This window comes from Carlito syrichta, unplaced genomic scaffold (genome assembly GCF_000164805.1).
Source record: "Carlito syrichta isolate Samal-C Ts95f unplaced genomic scaffold, Tarsius_syrichta-2.0.1 Scaffold314127, whole genome shotgun sequence".
Taxonomy (NCBI): domain Eukaryota; kingdom Metazoa; phylum Chordata; class Mammalia; order Primates; family Tarsiidae; genus Carlito; species Carlito syrichta.
Genome location: NW_007258223.1, coordinates 405,697 through 420,957, shown reverse-complemented (window position 1 = coordinate 420,957; position 15,261 = coordinate 405,697). Strand labels below are relative to the sequence as shown.

The 15,261-nt window shown below is 36.0% G+C and overlaps 1 protein-coding gene across 1 annotated transcript in view; it reads right to left on the bottom strand.

The window, feature by feature from the left end:
• The window catches only part of STAP1 (signal transducing adaptor family member 1), a 48,410-nt gene that overhangs the window by 15,637 nt on the left and 17,512 nt on the right, over nucleotides 1–15,261 (bottom strand). Inside the window, exons 3-6 of the mRNA XM_008071145.1 lie at nucleotides 12,951–13,064; nucleotides 11,378–11,434; nucleotides 8,687–8,853; nucleotides 6,737–6,865 (exon numbers count right to left, since the gene is read on the bottom strand). Coding sequence (XP_008069336.1) covers nucleotides 6,737–6,865; nucleotides 8,687–8,853; nucleotides 11,378–11,434; nucleotides 12,951–13,064 — 467 coding nt within the window. The remainder of the gene's footprint in view (nucleotides 1–6,736; nucleotides 6,866–8,686; nucleotides 8,854–11,377; nucleotides 11,435–12,950; nucleotides 13,065–15,261) is intronic.

Below are 15,261 nucleotides of genomic sequence, written 5' to 3'. Positions count from 1 at the left end.
CATGAGCCTCCATGCCCAACCGACTTTTGTTTTTCTGTTTGCTTCGTTTGCTATGTCTCTTTTGGGAGGATTTCTTATTAGGAATATCGGAAATCTGGGTCATTGAGTGAGTACATGAGCAGCAATAAACAGAAAAAAGAAATCATAAAATCTTGTAGGCATAGGCAAATCAAATACATATTCTCTATATTAAAAGTGGAAATAATTATGTAAAAAATTGCTTTCTTCTACATAATCACTAATTTAACCAGAAAGCCCTCAATAACTGTGATTCCTAATAGCTCATATCACCCTGGATATCTGCTAACTTTGGGGCTGACTTAGCAATATGGAAAATGTTATGTGTTAGACACTATATGAACACATAGATGGGACTGTGAGTACAGCAGCTCACTTAATGTCTTTCTCCTTTTTAAAATTTTTTTTAAAGTGTATTATTTAAAAAGTTTTTTTAATAGGAGTGAGGTCTTGTCATGTTGCTTAGGCTGGTCTCAAACTCCTGAGCTCAAGCAGTCCTCTCACCTCACCTCAGCCTCCCAAAGTGCTAGGATTATAGGCATGAGCCACCACACCTGGCCAAATGTCTTCTCTTCTGTAGTCACATAGTACTCTAAATTGTTACCACTGTAAACACATGGTATTTTATTAAGTATGAGCTGCTTATGAACAAGAAGCATATTCTGTTCATTCTTTTATTCTAGCATTAGGCACACAATAAATCTTTATGAAACTGAATTTTAAAAATATTAGCAGTCCATCTTGTAGTGTTATCTGTTAGAACTAAACAAATATATACTGAGATAAAAAGTCATTGTCCATGCTAGTTAGTTTTGAATAGAGATGTTTGTCTTGAACTCCCATGATTCATATGCCAAGAGTGTTAGAACCAAAACTTTTTCTAATGTTGACATAGGTACTAGTGTTTATTATGTTGCCATTTGCTTGAATGACAAACTAACTGAACATTTGTCCTATGTACAGTAGCTGTCCAAAGCAAAATTTTTCTCAGGTCAAGCTGATCTGCAGAGACTTCCCACTTTCTCCTTCTCTTCTCTTCCTTCCCTCCCTCCCTCCCTCCTTTCCTTCCTTCCTTCCTTCCTTCCTTCCTTCCTTCCTTCCTTCCTTCCTTCCCTCCCTTCTGTTTCTTTCTTCTTCTCTCTCATTTCCAGTTAATATTCTTGAAAGACTGAACTACACCAAAGTCATCTATCTATTCAGGAGACTCTTTCCTCATCTCCATTATATCCAAATCTTTCCATTGGATATCACAGTGGAAAACAGCTAATGAATTAATTCCAATGACCTACCTTCAAAACATGAGATAGAACCTAACCAACGCTGTTTTCTCCTGAAAGAAGGTATTCCTTAATGCTGAAACTTCAGGAATCAGTTACAGACTGGCAAGGGAAAGAAACATTTTGGACAGAGGAGGTTTTACAAATACCCTTATGAGATGGTTGGTTCTGGCTTTATCTTTACCCTTGTCATAAAAAGATCTTTGTAATTAGGCAATTATACTTGAAAATGCTTCAATTTCAATTAGAATTTCTGTAGTCCTATAAAATAAGTGATTGCTCTTCTGGTGATGCTTTGCTCCACAGGGCTGTTGTAAGTTAATGTTTGCAAAATCCTTAAATTAGTTTCTGGCACATTTAAGCCCTTGGAAAGTTATAAACTATTCTTTGCAATAAATTTTAAAATTTATTGCTTTAATTGAGTAGTTTCTGTGGGTCTCGTCCTCTTCATCAATGTATTTCTTTTCTATCTCACTCACTGTCTCAGAATTTAGTTCTTTCTATCAGTCAGAAGTTCCAAGGGATTCTGTTGACCTTTGCCACTCTTCCTCCCACAGTGTTGCCATGAATGATGATGATGATGATATGGTGGCTTTTATTAACAACAACTATTTTCCCCCTTACAGGTCACCATTTGTGGGCCTTGTGTTGAGTGCTGGCAAACATTTCCTTCAGGCACAATAAAAACTTTGAGACACACAGTATTTTCCATGAGGACGAGAATGAATTTTAAAGGGAAGCAATTGTAGAGAGTATTTTTATTTTAGCCTCTTATACTATAGAGCTGAATGTAAATAATTTGGTAGAAACCTAGACGATTAGGAATCATCTCGGTTTCTAGATGATTCACCCACAAAACCAATTCATTTCATGAGATAGAAAAGAAATGCATTGAAGTCGCTCAAACTTTGGCTCTCATTTTAGACTTTCTTTCATGTTTTGTTTTGCTTTCCAAAAGAAACAGAGTTGAAAAAACACAAGATTGATAAAATTAAAATTGTTCAGGTTTCCTGATGACCTCAAAACATAAGTAACTAGGTATTTTTGTTTTGCTTTGTTTTGTTTATTTTAAATATATGGCCTTAAATGTGGTTATAAGTATTTATTCTTAGCATCTGACCTCAGTTTTGCAAATGAATGAATTATAGATAAATATTTTCTACTGCTTCCTTAGCTAATGGCTTTCCAAAGTTTTCCTACTACTTTGGCACCTAGTCAAAATAATTTCAAGAAAATCAAATCATGAAGTTTATTTGAATAATATAGCTTTATGTCTTATGAATTCACACACCACTGGACTTGGTAAAGGTAGATAATATTCTACGCCAAGAGGGGAGTCACCTGATAATTTGGCATTGAATGGCTTTTGTTTATTCCTGAGGACAATCTTCCCTCCCACAGCTGATCTGTTAACAGATGAAGATAATTTTATTTTCTAGTACTGCTTTGTAAACCAACATGTCCTTTTCAGCTAGTGTTTTACCAGAAACACTCATCTTAACTTGCATGACTGAATGTTTCTCCTATAACCTATGAGAGAATGAATTGGTTTTGTGGGTGAAACAGGTGATCCCTAATCGTCTAGGTTTCTACCAAATTATTTACATTAAGCTCTATAGTATAAGAAGCTAAAATGATAATACTCTCTACAATTGCTTCCCTTTAAAATTAAATGACCTGTTAAATAGAATATACTAACTCCAAGCATTCTAAAAAGCCTCTTCTAACACACTACAGAACACACATTATACTCTTACATCATAGATGGATCTAGCACATAAAGAATATTTGTACAACACAGTTAAAATTGATCTTATCTATCTCCCAAAGCCTCAATAAGCACATAGATTACTCTAGTTTGACCATTCTACCTCACTTCTTGCTTTCCAAATATGAATTTTTTGGGGAGAGGGTGATTTGTTTTATTAAATATCATGGGTTTTTATGACCATCAGCTGACAAAACCACGAATTTCTGTATGAATGCAAACCAAAAGTGAGCATACTAAAATCAGAATTATGCAATTTTGTTGTGAACTCTTTTCCCAGACTCTCGAGTTTAAAAGATAGCTTAAATACAATACAAACATGAGTAAAACTGAGACTTAAATTCATACCCTAAGTATAGAAATTTCATTGCATTTGGTCACAAACCACATTTGTAGCAGATAAGAGTTATTTCTCATAGCTCAATTGTATGGAAAATGAAATGCAAAAGTTGGACTAATTTAGATCACCTTAAAAGAGATCAGGCTGCTATTGTGCAAGAAATATACAGACCTTAAAGAGCCATCAGGTCTAAGGACTTTGTTCATTTAATGCAGAATGGGGTAACACAAGGTTCACATGCAAATGGATCAATGAAATCAAGAAATTACATGAAGGAAAAAATCACTGTCTTTTGTGATCTGATTTTGCTTTCAAACGGTTATAATATGTCTTTTCAAAAAATCTATATTTTAGTTCAGTTTTAATTCCTCATTTTTAAAAAGAGAAGTAAACTGTTAAAGATATTTTGTGATTTGTATGATATACAATTTTCTAAAACATGAAAAAAGACAAACTTCTTGACCAGGATATATTAAACAGAAAAATCTACTCCCAGGAGTTCCTCTAAACTGATACTTAATGGCAGTCATAACAGCAAGAAAAGTTATTTTGGCAGGGCATGGTGGCTCATGCCTATAATCTCAGCACCTTGAGAGGCTGAGATGAGAGGATTGCTTGAGCCCAAGAATTTGAGACCAGCCTGGGCAACATGGAAAAACCTAGTCACTACAAAAGTAAAAAGTAAATTAGTCAGGTGTGGTGGCATGCACTTGTAATCCCAGCTATTACGGAGGCCTACATGGAGATTATGGTGAACCTTGAATGCACCACTGCACTCTAGCCTGGTTGACAGAATGAGACTCCGACAATCAATCAACCAATCAATAAATAGAATAACTTATTTCTTTTGGATTTGTTTCAAGATTGATAGTTAATTAAATTATAAATCAAATAAGTTATGGTTGGAAAGTCTATGCTATTCTACCATATTTCAGTGGAATCAAAAATCTGTTAATTCCAAATGTTAGCATATAAGAAACAGAAAATAATGAAATCATGAGATGATTAAATTGACATGTTCATTATAGAAAAATACACATACACATTCTCTTATAGAGCCATAATCTGGTTTGCTATCTAATATCGCCATCCGTTCAGTAAACAGGGCTAGTGTATAAAGACAATTATCTGTTTATATGGAATAATTGGCAAGCAAATGAAGATTGTTGGGCCATCGCTCATACAAGCAAGGCTGCCATAATGCCATAATTTTAATTTTGTCCTGAAAGTGATTATTTGCTTTTACTGTCTTTATTCACCATCAGTGACTTTATATCAATCTATTTAGAATAATAGATATTTATGGGGTAGATTGATAGATAGATATGTTACAGTTAAAACATTAATAGAATAGCCAGATGCAGTGGCTCACACCTAGAATCCCAGCACTTTGGGAGGCCTAGGTGGGAGATTGCTTGAGTCCAGGAGTTCGAGACCAGCCTAGGCACCAGAGTGAGTCCTTGTCTCTACAAAAAAATAGAAAAATTAGCCAAGTGTGGTGGCATGGGCCTGTAGTCCCAGCTACTTGGGAGGGGGAGGCAGGAGAATCACTTGAACCCAGAAGTTTGAGCCTGTGGTGAACCGAGATCGGGCCACTGTACTCAGCCTAGGTGACAGAGTGAGACCCTGACAAAAAAAAGAAAAAGAAAAAGTTAATACAATAATATTATCCCCATAAAGACTAGAAAACTCAAGAGTCAGGGTGGCCGTTTTTATAGATAAGTTAGGTATGTCAACAGACCAATGGCCTCTCATGTCATCCAGAGTAAAACCCTTGTCCAGACAATAACCTGTAGGGCTGGAATCTCATCTCCTACTACTTTTCTTGCTTACATCATTGCAGTCACAGTGGCCTCTTTCTGTTTCTTGAACAAGCCAAGCACTCTTCTGTCTTGAGACCTATGCACTTGCTGCCTAGAACGCTTTTGACCCAGATATTGACATAGTTTGTTCTCTCACTTCCTTCTGGTCTCTGCTTAAATGTCAGTTAATAAAGCAGACCTTTGGCTGGGCTAGGTGGCTCAGCCTGTAATCCCAGCACTTTGGGAGGCCGAGGCAAATGGATTGCCTGAGCCCTTGGGTTCAAGACCAGCCCGGGCAACTTGGCGAGACCTCGTCTCTACAATAAATAAAAAATTAGCTGGGCATGGTAACTGTGCACTTGTAGTTCCAGCTACTTGGAAGGCTAAGGCAGAAGGATCGCTAGAGCCCAGCAGATCGACACTGGGGTGGCCATGAGCATAGGTGCCACTGCACTCCAGCCTGGGCAAGGGAATGAGACTCCAACTCAAAAAAATTTTTAAAAATAAAAAATAAATTAGACCTTCCCTGACAACTCTATAAAAAAAAAAAAAATAGCAACCACAGAAATGTGGTCTTTATATCACCTCTAAGGAGAGTCCTATTTCTCTCAGCCTGCTTTATTTTATTCCATAGACCTTACCACTATATATATATTTTTAGCTATATATTTATTTTAAGTCTGTCTCCTTACAAGAATGTAAATTAATTGAAGGTTGAAGCCAGGGATGTTTTTATTTATTTTTTTTATTGTTAGACAACTCAAACCAATACAGGGCTGTGGTATTTTTTCACTGCTGTATACTCAGTGCCTAAGTATTACTTGGCACATAGCTGCTCAATAATTATTGAATTGGGCCTGGTGCAGTGGCTCATGCCTGCAATCCAAGTGCTTTGTGAGGTCGAGGTGGGAGAATCACTTGAAGCCAGGAAGCCGAGACCAGCCTGGGCAATCTAGCAAAATCCCATTTCTGCCAAAAATTTTAAAAATTAGCTGAACATGGTGGCACATGCCTGTAGTCCCAGCTACCTAGGAGGCTGATTTGGGAGGACCACATGAGCCCAAGAATTGAGGCTGCAGTGAACTATGATCACATCACTGTACTCCAGTCTGTCTCCAAAAATAAATAAATAAAAATGTGTGGAATTGAATGAATGAGCATTACAACTATATCCAGGACCAAAATAATGCTCATTCTTCTTTCCTGCTATAGATGTTAGTGTTGGCTTAGTCTTTTTTTAATTGTAAGGATGTGGGGTACAATTCAGGGTTAGGTATACAAGTGTTCATTATGCAGGTACCCTTGTTGAGGAGGTGTGCCCCCCCGCCTCCCCCCACCTCCTGGCAGATTCCTACTTCTGGTTGGCTCAGTCTTTCGCATTGTTTTCACGACATCCTGTACCTATTCTTGTGTTCATCTATTTAGCCCCAGCAAAACACATAATAGGTGCTGATCTGAACTCGTCTGATTTGGCTATCTAAAGTGATAAAGTGTTTTTAACAATTTCATACTTCTTAAAAATTAAACATACTCTTTCTCCTGCCGGATTGTGATGGAGTAGTTTCCACTGTCACTCCCAGGCCTCAGAATCATGTTTCCCAGGGAAGGATTCTTCTGGAGCATGTCAGTGGCTTCTTTCCGAGACACTGCATAAAAACATCTACAGAGGTGAGATTAAAAAATAGAATTTTTTTTAAACTTAAGACCATTACTTGGGGAAAAAAATGCTACCAAAATAACTTTGAGAGCTTCAGTTGTTAGCTTTTCTTAAAACTTCCAGATTATAATTATAAAATTACAATGAACTCTTCTTAGAGGCCTGTGCTACTCTAGGTATGCTAATACTTAAGGCCTTCCTTCATTTCTCCAAAGCATCTTTAAACAAAGACAACCTGGAAAGGTATCTATGATCAGTATATAATCACCCTTTGACAATCGAACACAAGAATTAACAATGTGTCCCCAATCTCAGTTACAAATAGGATCTTGAATAAATATTTGTTAAGGGTTCTTTTCAGGGATACAAAACATCTCTAAATGCTTCTCTTGTGTGGTCAGTGTTTTAAACAACTGATATTTAAGAAGATGTCTGAACTGTTTTGGAATAATCTTTATATGACATAATTAAGTGTTGAATATTTAATGCAATTTATTGAATACTGTACTGAAAGTGAAAGACAGAAGGGTTGTATGGGTACTCAAAAAAGTACAGTTTCTTCAGCTACTTGGAAGACTGAGACAGAAGGATCACCTGAGCCCAGCAGGGCAAGGTTGCAAAGGCATTGATCGTGTCACTACACTCTAGCCTGGGCGAAAGAGTGAGACTCCAACTCAAAAAAAAAAAAAAAAGTTTCTGCTGAATGCATATTGCTTTTGCATGAACTTATATTTTTAAAAAATCACAAGTTGAACCATCACAAATCAAAAGCCATCTGTATATTGTAGTCAAGAAAATGTATAGTCATATTCTTAGAGAAAATATGGTAGAATAGTCAATACTCCAGAATTGTAATGGCATATATCTCTGAGTGGTGAGACAAGGAATAATTTTATTATTATTTTTAAACAAAATGTTTTGTTTCAAAAATTGAGACAAGGTCTCACTATGTTGCCCACATTGGACTCGAACTCCTAGCCTCAAGCAATCCTCCCTCCTCAGGCTCCCGAAATGCTAGGATTACAGGCGTAAGCCACCGTACCCAGACTGATTTTAATCTTTTTACTATCTGTAATAGACACATATTAATTGTTTTATTGAAGGAAAAAAAGAAAGTAAAAGAAGCCATCTGTGTGACTTTCAACCTGTCAGTCCACTAGTTGTCATTGGTTCAGGCAAAAGTGATGACTGGCAGGTTTCAGTGATTGTAGTACAGGTAGAATATGTATCAGAACCTGTGTCAAAGATGGTACCTGACCAAGTTTTACTGACAAGAGCACCAAGATTCCAGAAGGAAAGAGCTCACAATCTTTTCAACAAAATAAAAGATAAATGTAGGATGTTGCTGAATTTAACATATCCTGTACCTCCTTGTTTTTCCAGCAACACTTTACACAGGGACTTCCTCAAAGTTCAAACTCAATGACTACTCACTGATTGAGTGGTCAGTTGAATAGAACATTCTATGTATTTAAAATTCTTTGGTATAACTTTTTTGGTAGAAAATCAGTCAGTCATAAAGTTGCATGGTTAAAAAAAAAATCTTTTCTTGCCTTCTTCATAGGAGTTTTTATTTAGGTTTGAGCTCTGGAAAGTATATCTATTTGGTCTAAAGACGTGGGTGGAAGGGGATTTCCTATGTGGTAAGAGGGTTGAGAGTATCTCTGAGTACTTGCCACATTTCCTCTTCTATGCCATGATCAACAAAACATTTTGATACTTATTCCCAAGACTGCTTAATCAGGTCAAGTGGCTAACTCTCCTTGGTAATGAGAAATTAGTTTTAACAACTGAATGAATAAACTGGATTCATTGTGCACTTACGCTGGCATAGGATTCAGTACATCCACATAATCTTCAACTGGTTCCTTCTCTTTTTCCACAGATGTACTCTTCTCTGTCTCAATCCTCCTTCTCTTTTCTCTATCTAGGGCTTCGTGCAATCTAATTATTTGCCCAGGTAGAAGTGACACATGTTGGGGAACTGACAGCTGAAACCAATGAAAAGAGTAGGCAGACAAGAAAACAGCTGAAGAGCTTACTGGCTTTAGTAAAGATGAGTCTGTTCTGGTCCTATAGAGCTTCAGTTACCTGACAGAGATGGATGGGTAAAATAACCAAGAGAGGATCTCAGTCTACGGTGGGTGTCTTAGGATTGGCTCTACGCTAACTAGAACCTGCGCAGAGTGCCCACTGTCTTCCAATAAATCTTCCTTTTGGTTTGACTTCACAACAGCGTATACCCACCTTACACTACAAGCTAATTTGAGTAACAAGAAACCTCACATTTTCCATTCTGAGTCCACTAGTTCATCAATGCCAGTGAAATGCCAGAGTACCTTCAAAGTGCCTCATTCTCTTAGAGTTACCTGGAATAAACTCCCCAGCCCTATGGCATCATGGGGTTCAGGTGGAACTGCTTGTTAGATTGACAGAAAATTAGTGATCGAAGGTCTGTGTTTTGTGTTTGTGTGAACATTTATTTGTACGTTAGAATTATGATACTTCTCTATTTATTACTTAATTTGGTGGTGTTGTGTTGTTAACTTTTCTAGAGATATATTTTGGATTGATTCATCTACATAGCCTTTCTGAATTATTATTTATACTTCCAATTTAGACCTCATTATGATAGGCTATGTGTTTTTAGAAGGTGTAGTTTAAATGGTAGAATATGTTTCTTAATGTGACACTGGCTAGTCTATATTTGGAGGCAGCCATGTGTGATTATCACCTTTATCTTCAGAGGGGAGTGAAAGTTTTCCAAGAGGTATACAATAAAGTACATTAGAGTGTGGGAAGAAAACATTAGACCTTCACTTTCTATTAAGTAACTATTTCATTAGTTCTTATTATTGTTTATGTTTTATTATGTATATATGTATATATGAAATTTACATGAAAATTTACTAATAGGGGTACGTAATCAGAAGATTTAGAGACCATCCTTCTAGATAAAGCTATTTTTTTTTCTGGTTATATACCAAACCAGAAAAAAAAATAATGAGGAAAAAAGGAAATGAGACAGATATCCTTATTAATTGACTATTATAGCTCAAATATGGCATATGTGTTATTACAAGTCCTCACAACAATGCTACAAGTTATTATCCCCACTTTTACAAATGAAAAAAAAAGGCTCAGAAAGATTAAATAACTAGTCTAGGATCACATAGCTAATAAGTTAAGTAAGTTAAGGAACTGGTACTCACGCTGGGACTTATTCAAAAGCAATGTCTCAGCTCTTCAAATACATACAGTCTGTGATTTTCACACTTCTCTATAAAAGTATCCCTAATAACAACACAGTGTAAATGATCATGCAATAGTGATTTGGGACCATGTCACAAAACAACGTTTACAGAGCACTAAACTGGAGATAACTTGTCTTCTCATGAAATCTCACATGAATTTTATTTTTTATTTTGTAATATATTTATGTGTGTGTTTTTGTTGTCGTTGTTATTGTTTTTTAAGAGACGACGTCTAACTCTGTCATCCAGGCTAGAGTACAGTGGTGCACACTGCAACCTCCTGAGCTCAAGCAATCCTCCCTCTTCAGCCTCCCAAAGCACTGTGATTATAGGAGTATGCCACAACAACCAGCCCTTCACATCTTTAACTGGCCCACTTTTCTAGTCTCCTATGACTTTCAGTTGAACCTTCAACTGTTACATGTTACTGACTGAGATAAAGAATCAGCATCTATCATCTTGGTAAAGTGCAATGCTTATTTCATGTGACTGCAAAGCTTTTACTGAGAAACTAGCTGGGGATAGAGTGTTTAACTGACTCTAATAAACGTGGCAAGTTTTTATATCCTTTAAAAGAATTAAGGAACATGGTGCTTTTTGGGGGGCTGGTTATCAAAGTACCTCATGTTTCCAAGACAGTTGCAGCAGTGGCATTATTTAAAATAATGGACGTTATCTTGCTGTAACAGTTAACGCTAAGCAGTAGATCTTACTATTTGCCTCTGATAAGATGTCACAGAGTTGAACAGATAAGCATCTTTTGTTTTAAGACTCACTAAACAAATGCAGAAAGGTGAGTTATCATTTTTATGGACTCTCCCTGTTATATTATCTGTGTTATTTATAAAATTCATGTCAGTTAACATTTTATAAATATGTATTAAATGAATAAGAAAGAGATTGGAATATATTTTAGAAGGTGAGGTATAATCTACAAATATCAGAATATACAAAGGACCACTGTGTCAAAAGGATAACACCAAAAAGCAGATCTTTTACCACCTGTTATTCCCTACCACATTGCCTTGTTTATTTTCTTCACAACAATTATATCAAGCCAACATGATCTTGTTTATCTACATGCTTTCTTCTCCCTCTCCACCATCCTATAAAAATATGACTTTCATGAGTAAGTGAAGGATTAGATCTATATTTTTCAATTGCTGTATCTTCAGACACTTTCACTCTTCATGGTTCATGGTAGGTGCTCAGCAAGTATTTGTTGAAAAAATAAATCAATCACAAGTAATGACCTTCCTACCTCTGTTATCGTAAGAATGAAGCCTTTCCATTCCTCCCCACTTTCTGTGTTCTCTGTCTAAAGTTGGAGACAAAACCAGATAAAGACAGAAGGAAACACATGAGTGACTTTGAGCATTAATACTTTTATTAACTTCAAAACAATTTGGCGTTTAATGTGATTTAATGTGATTTTGATGATTTAAAATATCCATCAAAACCCGGCAAGACTGGCAAATGCATATTATTCTGTTGAAATACATTTGTTTTAAAAAAAGAACAATTCATTTTTCTTTTTTGCTTAGAACTATTGTGTATGTTATAAAATATTTCAATACTTATTTGACCAGAAGACAGAAATGTATCACTTTAATCTGTTTGCTTACTTAAACAAGTAAAATTGTACAAATATACCTAACTCAGAAAAAATTAAATATTGGGAAACATTTTTGCAGTATGTCAATTCATTGTTATTCTCTCCATTAGTATTTAACATTAACTGGCTTTAAGTTTGGGGCAACCAATGTAGAAATTTCCAACTCTTGGCTTTAAATACTATTACTACTACTACTAATAATATCAGTAAGTGTCTTTTGAGTGCTTATAATGATAGCTACTGTTCTAAGCACTTTACAGTTATTGCTTGATTTAATTTTCATGGCAACTCAGCAAAAAGTAGTATATTTTTACATGTTTGTTCATTTAACAGATATTTATTGAGTATCTTTGGTTTATATCAGGGAACAAAACAAAAATCCTTGTTTTCATGGAATTTTAGTTCTTGCAAGGAACAATAAATAATAAGCAAAATAGTAAATTGTATAGTGTCAGAAGAAATAAATTGGAAAAATAAAGTGTAGAGCAAGGTAAGAGAGATTGGGAGTGGGATTGGGAGGTAGGGGAGGAGAAAAAGATTAACATTTTAATGACGTGGTCCAGGTAGTCCTCAGTGAGACAGTTACATCTGAGCAAAAACAACTTCTGAGTGAAGAAACGAAGACACAAAGAGGATAAGTAACTTGCTACTGAATAAAACAGCTGAAATTCAAACCTAGGTATCTGATTTCAATCCTATGCTTTAAACCACTACATCCTCGTGTCATCTGGGGCGCTTCCCTACAATATATATCCTGGGGTGAGGCCTGGATGTCCTAAGTACAGATGATTCACATCTCAGGAATCTAAAGGTTAAAGATTAATGTTTTCAAGGTCCATCAGTAATCTCTTGGGAAAGTCTCCAAGTACATCTTATTCAACTGCAAGTTGTTCTTTTTATGTTATTACTGTAGTTGTTGGTTGACTTTAATTGACTCTCAGTGAATGCTGATTCAAGAGAAACCCTAAACACCAGGTGGGATCCTTGACTTTGTTAGAGGACAGAAGTATATGGTTTCACGGTGCTTGTATAATAAACAAGTGAGTATGGTCTTTAAAATCCCAATTCTAAAAACTAGTTCTTAGCCAAAGGCAAGCAAGAAACATTAACAAATATGTAGTCCCTCTTATTATTCCTCTTTCCTTCAGCAACCGGGTGTAAAGAGTTGAATGTTATTTATAACCACCACCCTTCACAAGCCACTGTTCCTCTCACTCACCTTCAGTTGCACTTCCTCTTTTGGTAAAACAAGAGTGAATTTTGCACAATTCTTTTCAGCTGAATTCTGGTCAGTAAGATACGTGAGGTCTGTAATGTCTAGTTTGTCAACATACTGCAATGATAAAGAAAACTCTCATTAAATTATTTCATGGGTAATACACATTTATTCTAGAAGGAGGGAAAATAAATAATAGCTTCCTTTCAACTGTTCTGTACTTTGCATGTTACCCTGTTTTTTCTAATCTCAGAGGGCATTTGGAAATGGATTATGGGGTGGAATGCTGGACCTGGTTCATACAGGTTTGCAAAAGCAGATCATTAAATTTTCAGGAATCTTGCATGCAGGTGTTAAGCACAGGCATTATTAAAAGTTAAATTAAGATGAGTGTAGTGATTCATGCCTGTAATCCCAGCACTTTGGGAAGCCGAGATACGAGGATAGCTTGAGACCAAGAGTTCAAGACCAGCCTAGACAACATAGCAAGACCTCATCCCTACAAAAAATCAAAAAATTAGGCAGTGTGGTGGTGTGTGCCTGTAATATCAACTACACAGGAGGCTGAAACCGAAGGATTGCCTGAGCCCAGGAGGCTGAAGCTGCAGTGATCCATGATCATGCCACTGCACTCCAGTCTGGGCAACAGAGTAAGACCTCAACTCAAAAATAAATAAATGAGAATTAAATTATATGACCATATCAGTAAACAAGTTATATTAAAAGTCAAAGTAATTAAAACTCAAAATTTGTTGCATTTTAATTACATTACTATGTTTTACTATTCTCTATACTTTTGAGGTTATTTACACCTTTGTTTCTGTGTGGCAAAAATATCTTTATAATAGTATGCTACTGTGTTTTCCTTCCCAACTCCATGTTCAATGAGGTCACATAGATAGGTTTCAGTCACCCATGGTGGGAGTATTTATACCATGGAAACTGGTAAACTTTACAAATCGGGGCTTGATTTGTTTGTTGCTTGTGCCAGGGCAGCATTTTTTTCCTGCAAAATACCAAATGGTAAATAACTTTAAAAACATACAGTCTGTTGCATAGTCTTCTTTAGTTTTGTTTTTATTTTCTTAGAACACTTTTAAAATGTATAAAACCATTCTTAGCTCAAAGACAAGAAAATCACTCCACAGAGATTTGGCCCAGGGTTCACAGATCATTGGCCCCTGGTCTAGACTTTCTTAAGTAAAGGAAACAATATTAATAATGCACATGAAACGTCAATGTTTGTTGTGTTTGAAGCTGTTTCACTGTAAATAGAGCAAAAATAGACAAAATATTATTCCAGAACTCAAAAGCTAATATCTAATTCAGCAAAGACATTGCTCATGTCACTGACCTTAACACATACATGAAGTTCTGACTTACATAATTATTGTTTTACTTGCTAATGTAAATGAAAATATGAAGCCAACATTCGTGTTAAATATCATATTTAATGACAAATTTATTAGGGAAACAGCAGATTGGAATACCTCTTCATCTGTCAAATCATGACTGAAGTACAATGATAGTTGCTAGCAAAATCAAGAAAAGCATTCTGTGAGAATCAGCTATACAGAAGTTACAATAAAGAGTACTGTGTATTTTTTTAATTGTGTGTTGCATTCTTTATTATCAGTAATCATCATAAGTTTATGTACATATATTCATTTTTTTCTAGAAAGTCACTGTTCAACATTTACCACACACTCCTGGTTATGAGGATAATACTAAGAAATTTCTATCTTATCCAAGAACAATGACAATATTTCTTCTGAGAAACTGGTCTATATGGACTGGTCTATATGCAGTGGGCCAGGCTTGCCCTTTAGTATGAGAAAGAGCTACCTGTGGTAAGTGTAGTGATAGATGTATATTTGTGTGCATCTATACCACAAATATATATATATATGTATAGTATATGCGTAATATACAGATAGATAGATAGATAGTATGTAACCCTAATTTATCTCTAAATTAGATTTATCTTGACTTTTTTATCTCTTTTTATTTTTCTCAGTTTTGCTTAATCTAATTTATTTTACTGTATCTTTGTAAGTCTTCTTATTTTTCTGAATAAAATAAGGCATAAAAAGTAGGTGAATAAGCCGGGCTCGGTGGCTCAGCCTGTAATCCCACACCTTTGGGAGGCTGAGGTGAGTGGATTGCCTGAGCCCACAAGGTTCGAGACCCGCCTGGGCAGCGAGACTTCATCTCTACAATAAATCAAAAAATCAGCCGGGTGTGGTAGCGTGCCCCTGTAATTCCGGCTACTTGGAAGGCTGAGGCGGAAGGATTACCGGAGCCCAGCAGGTCG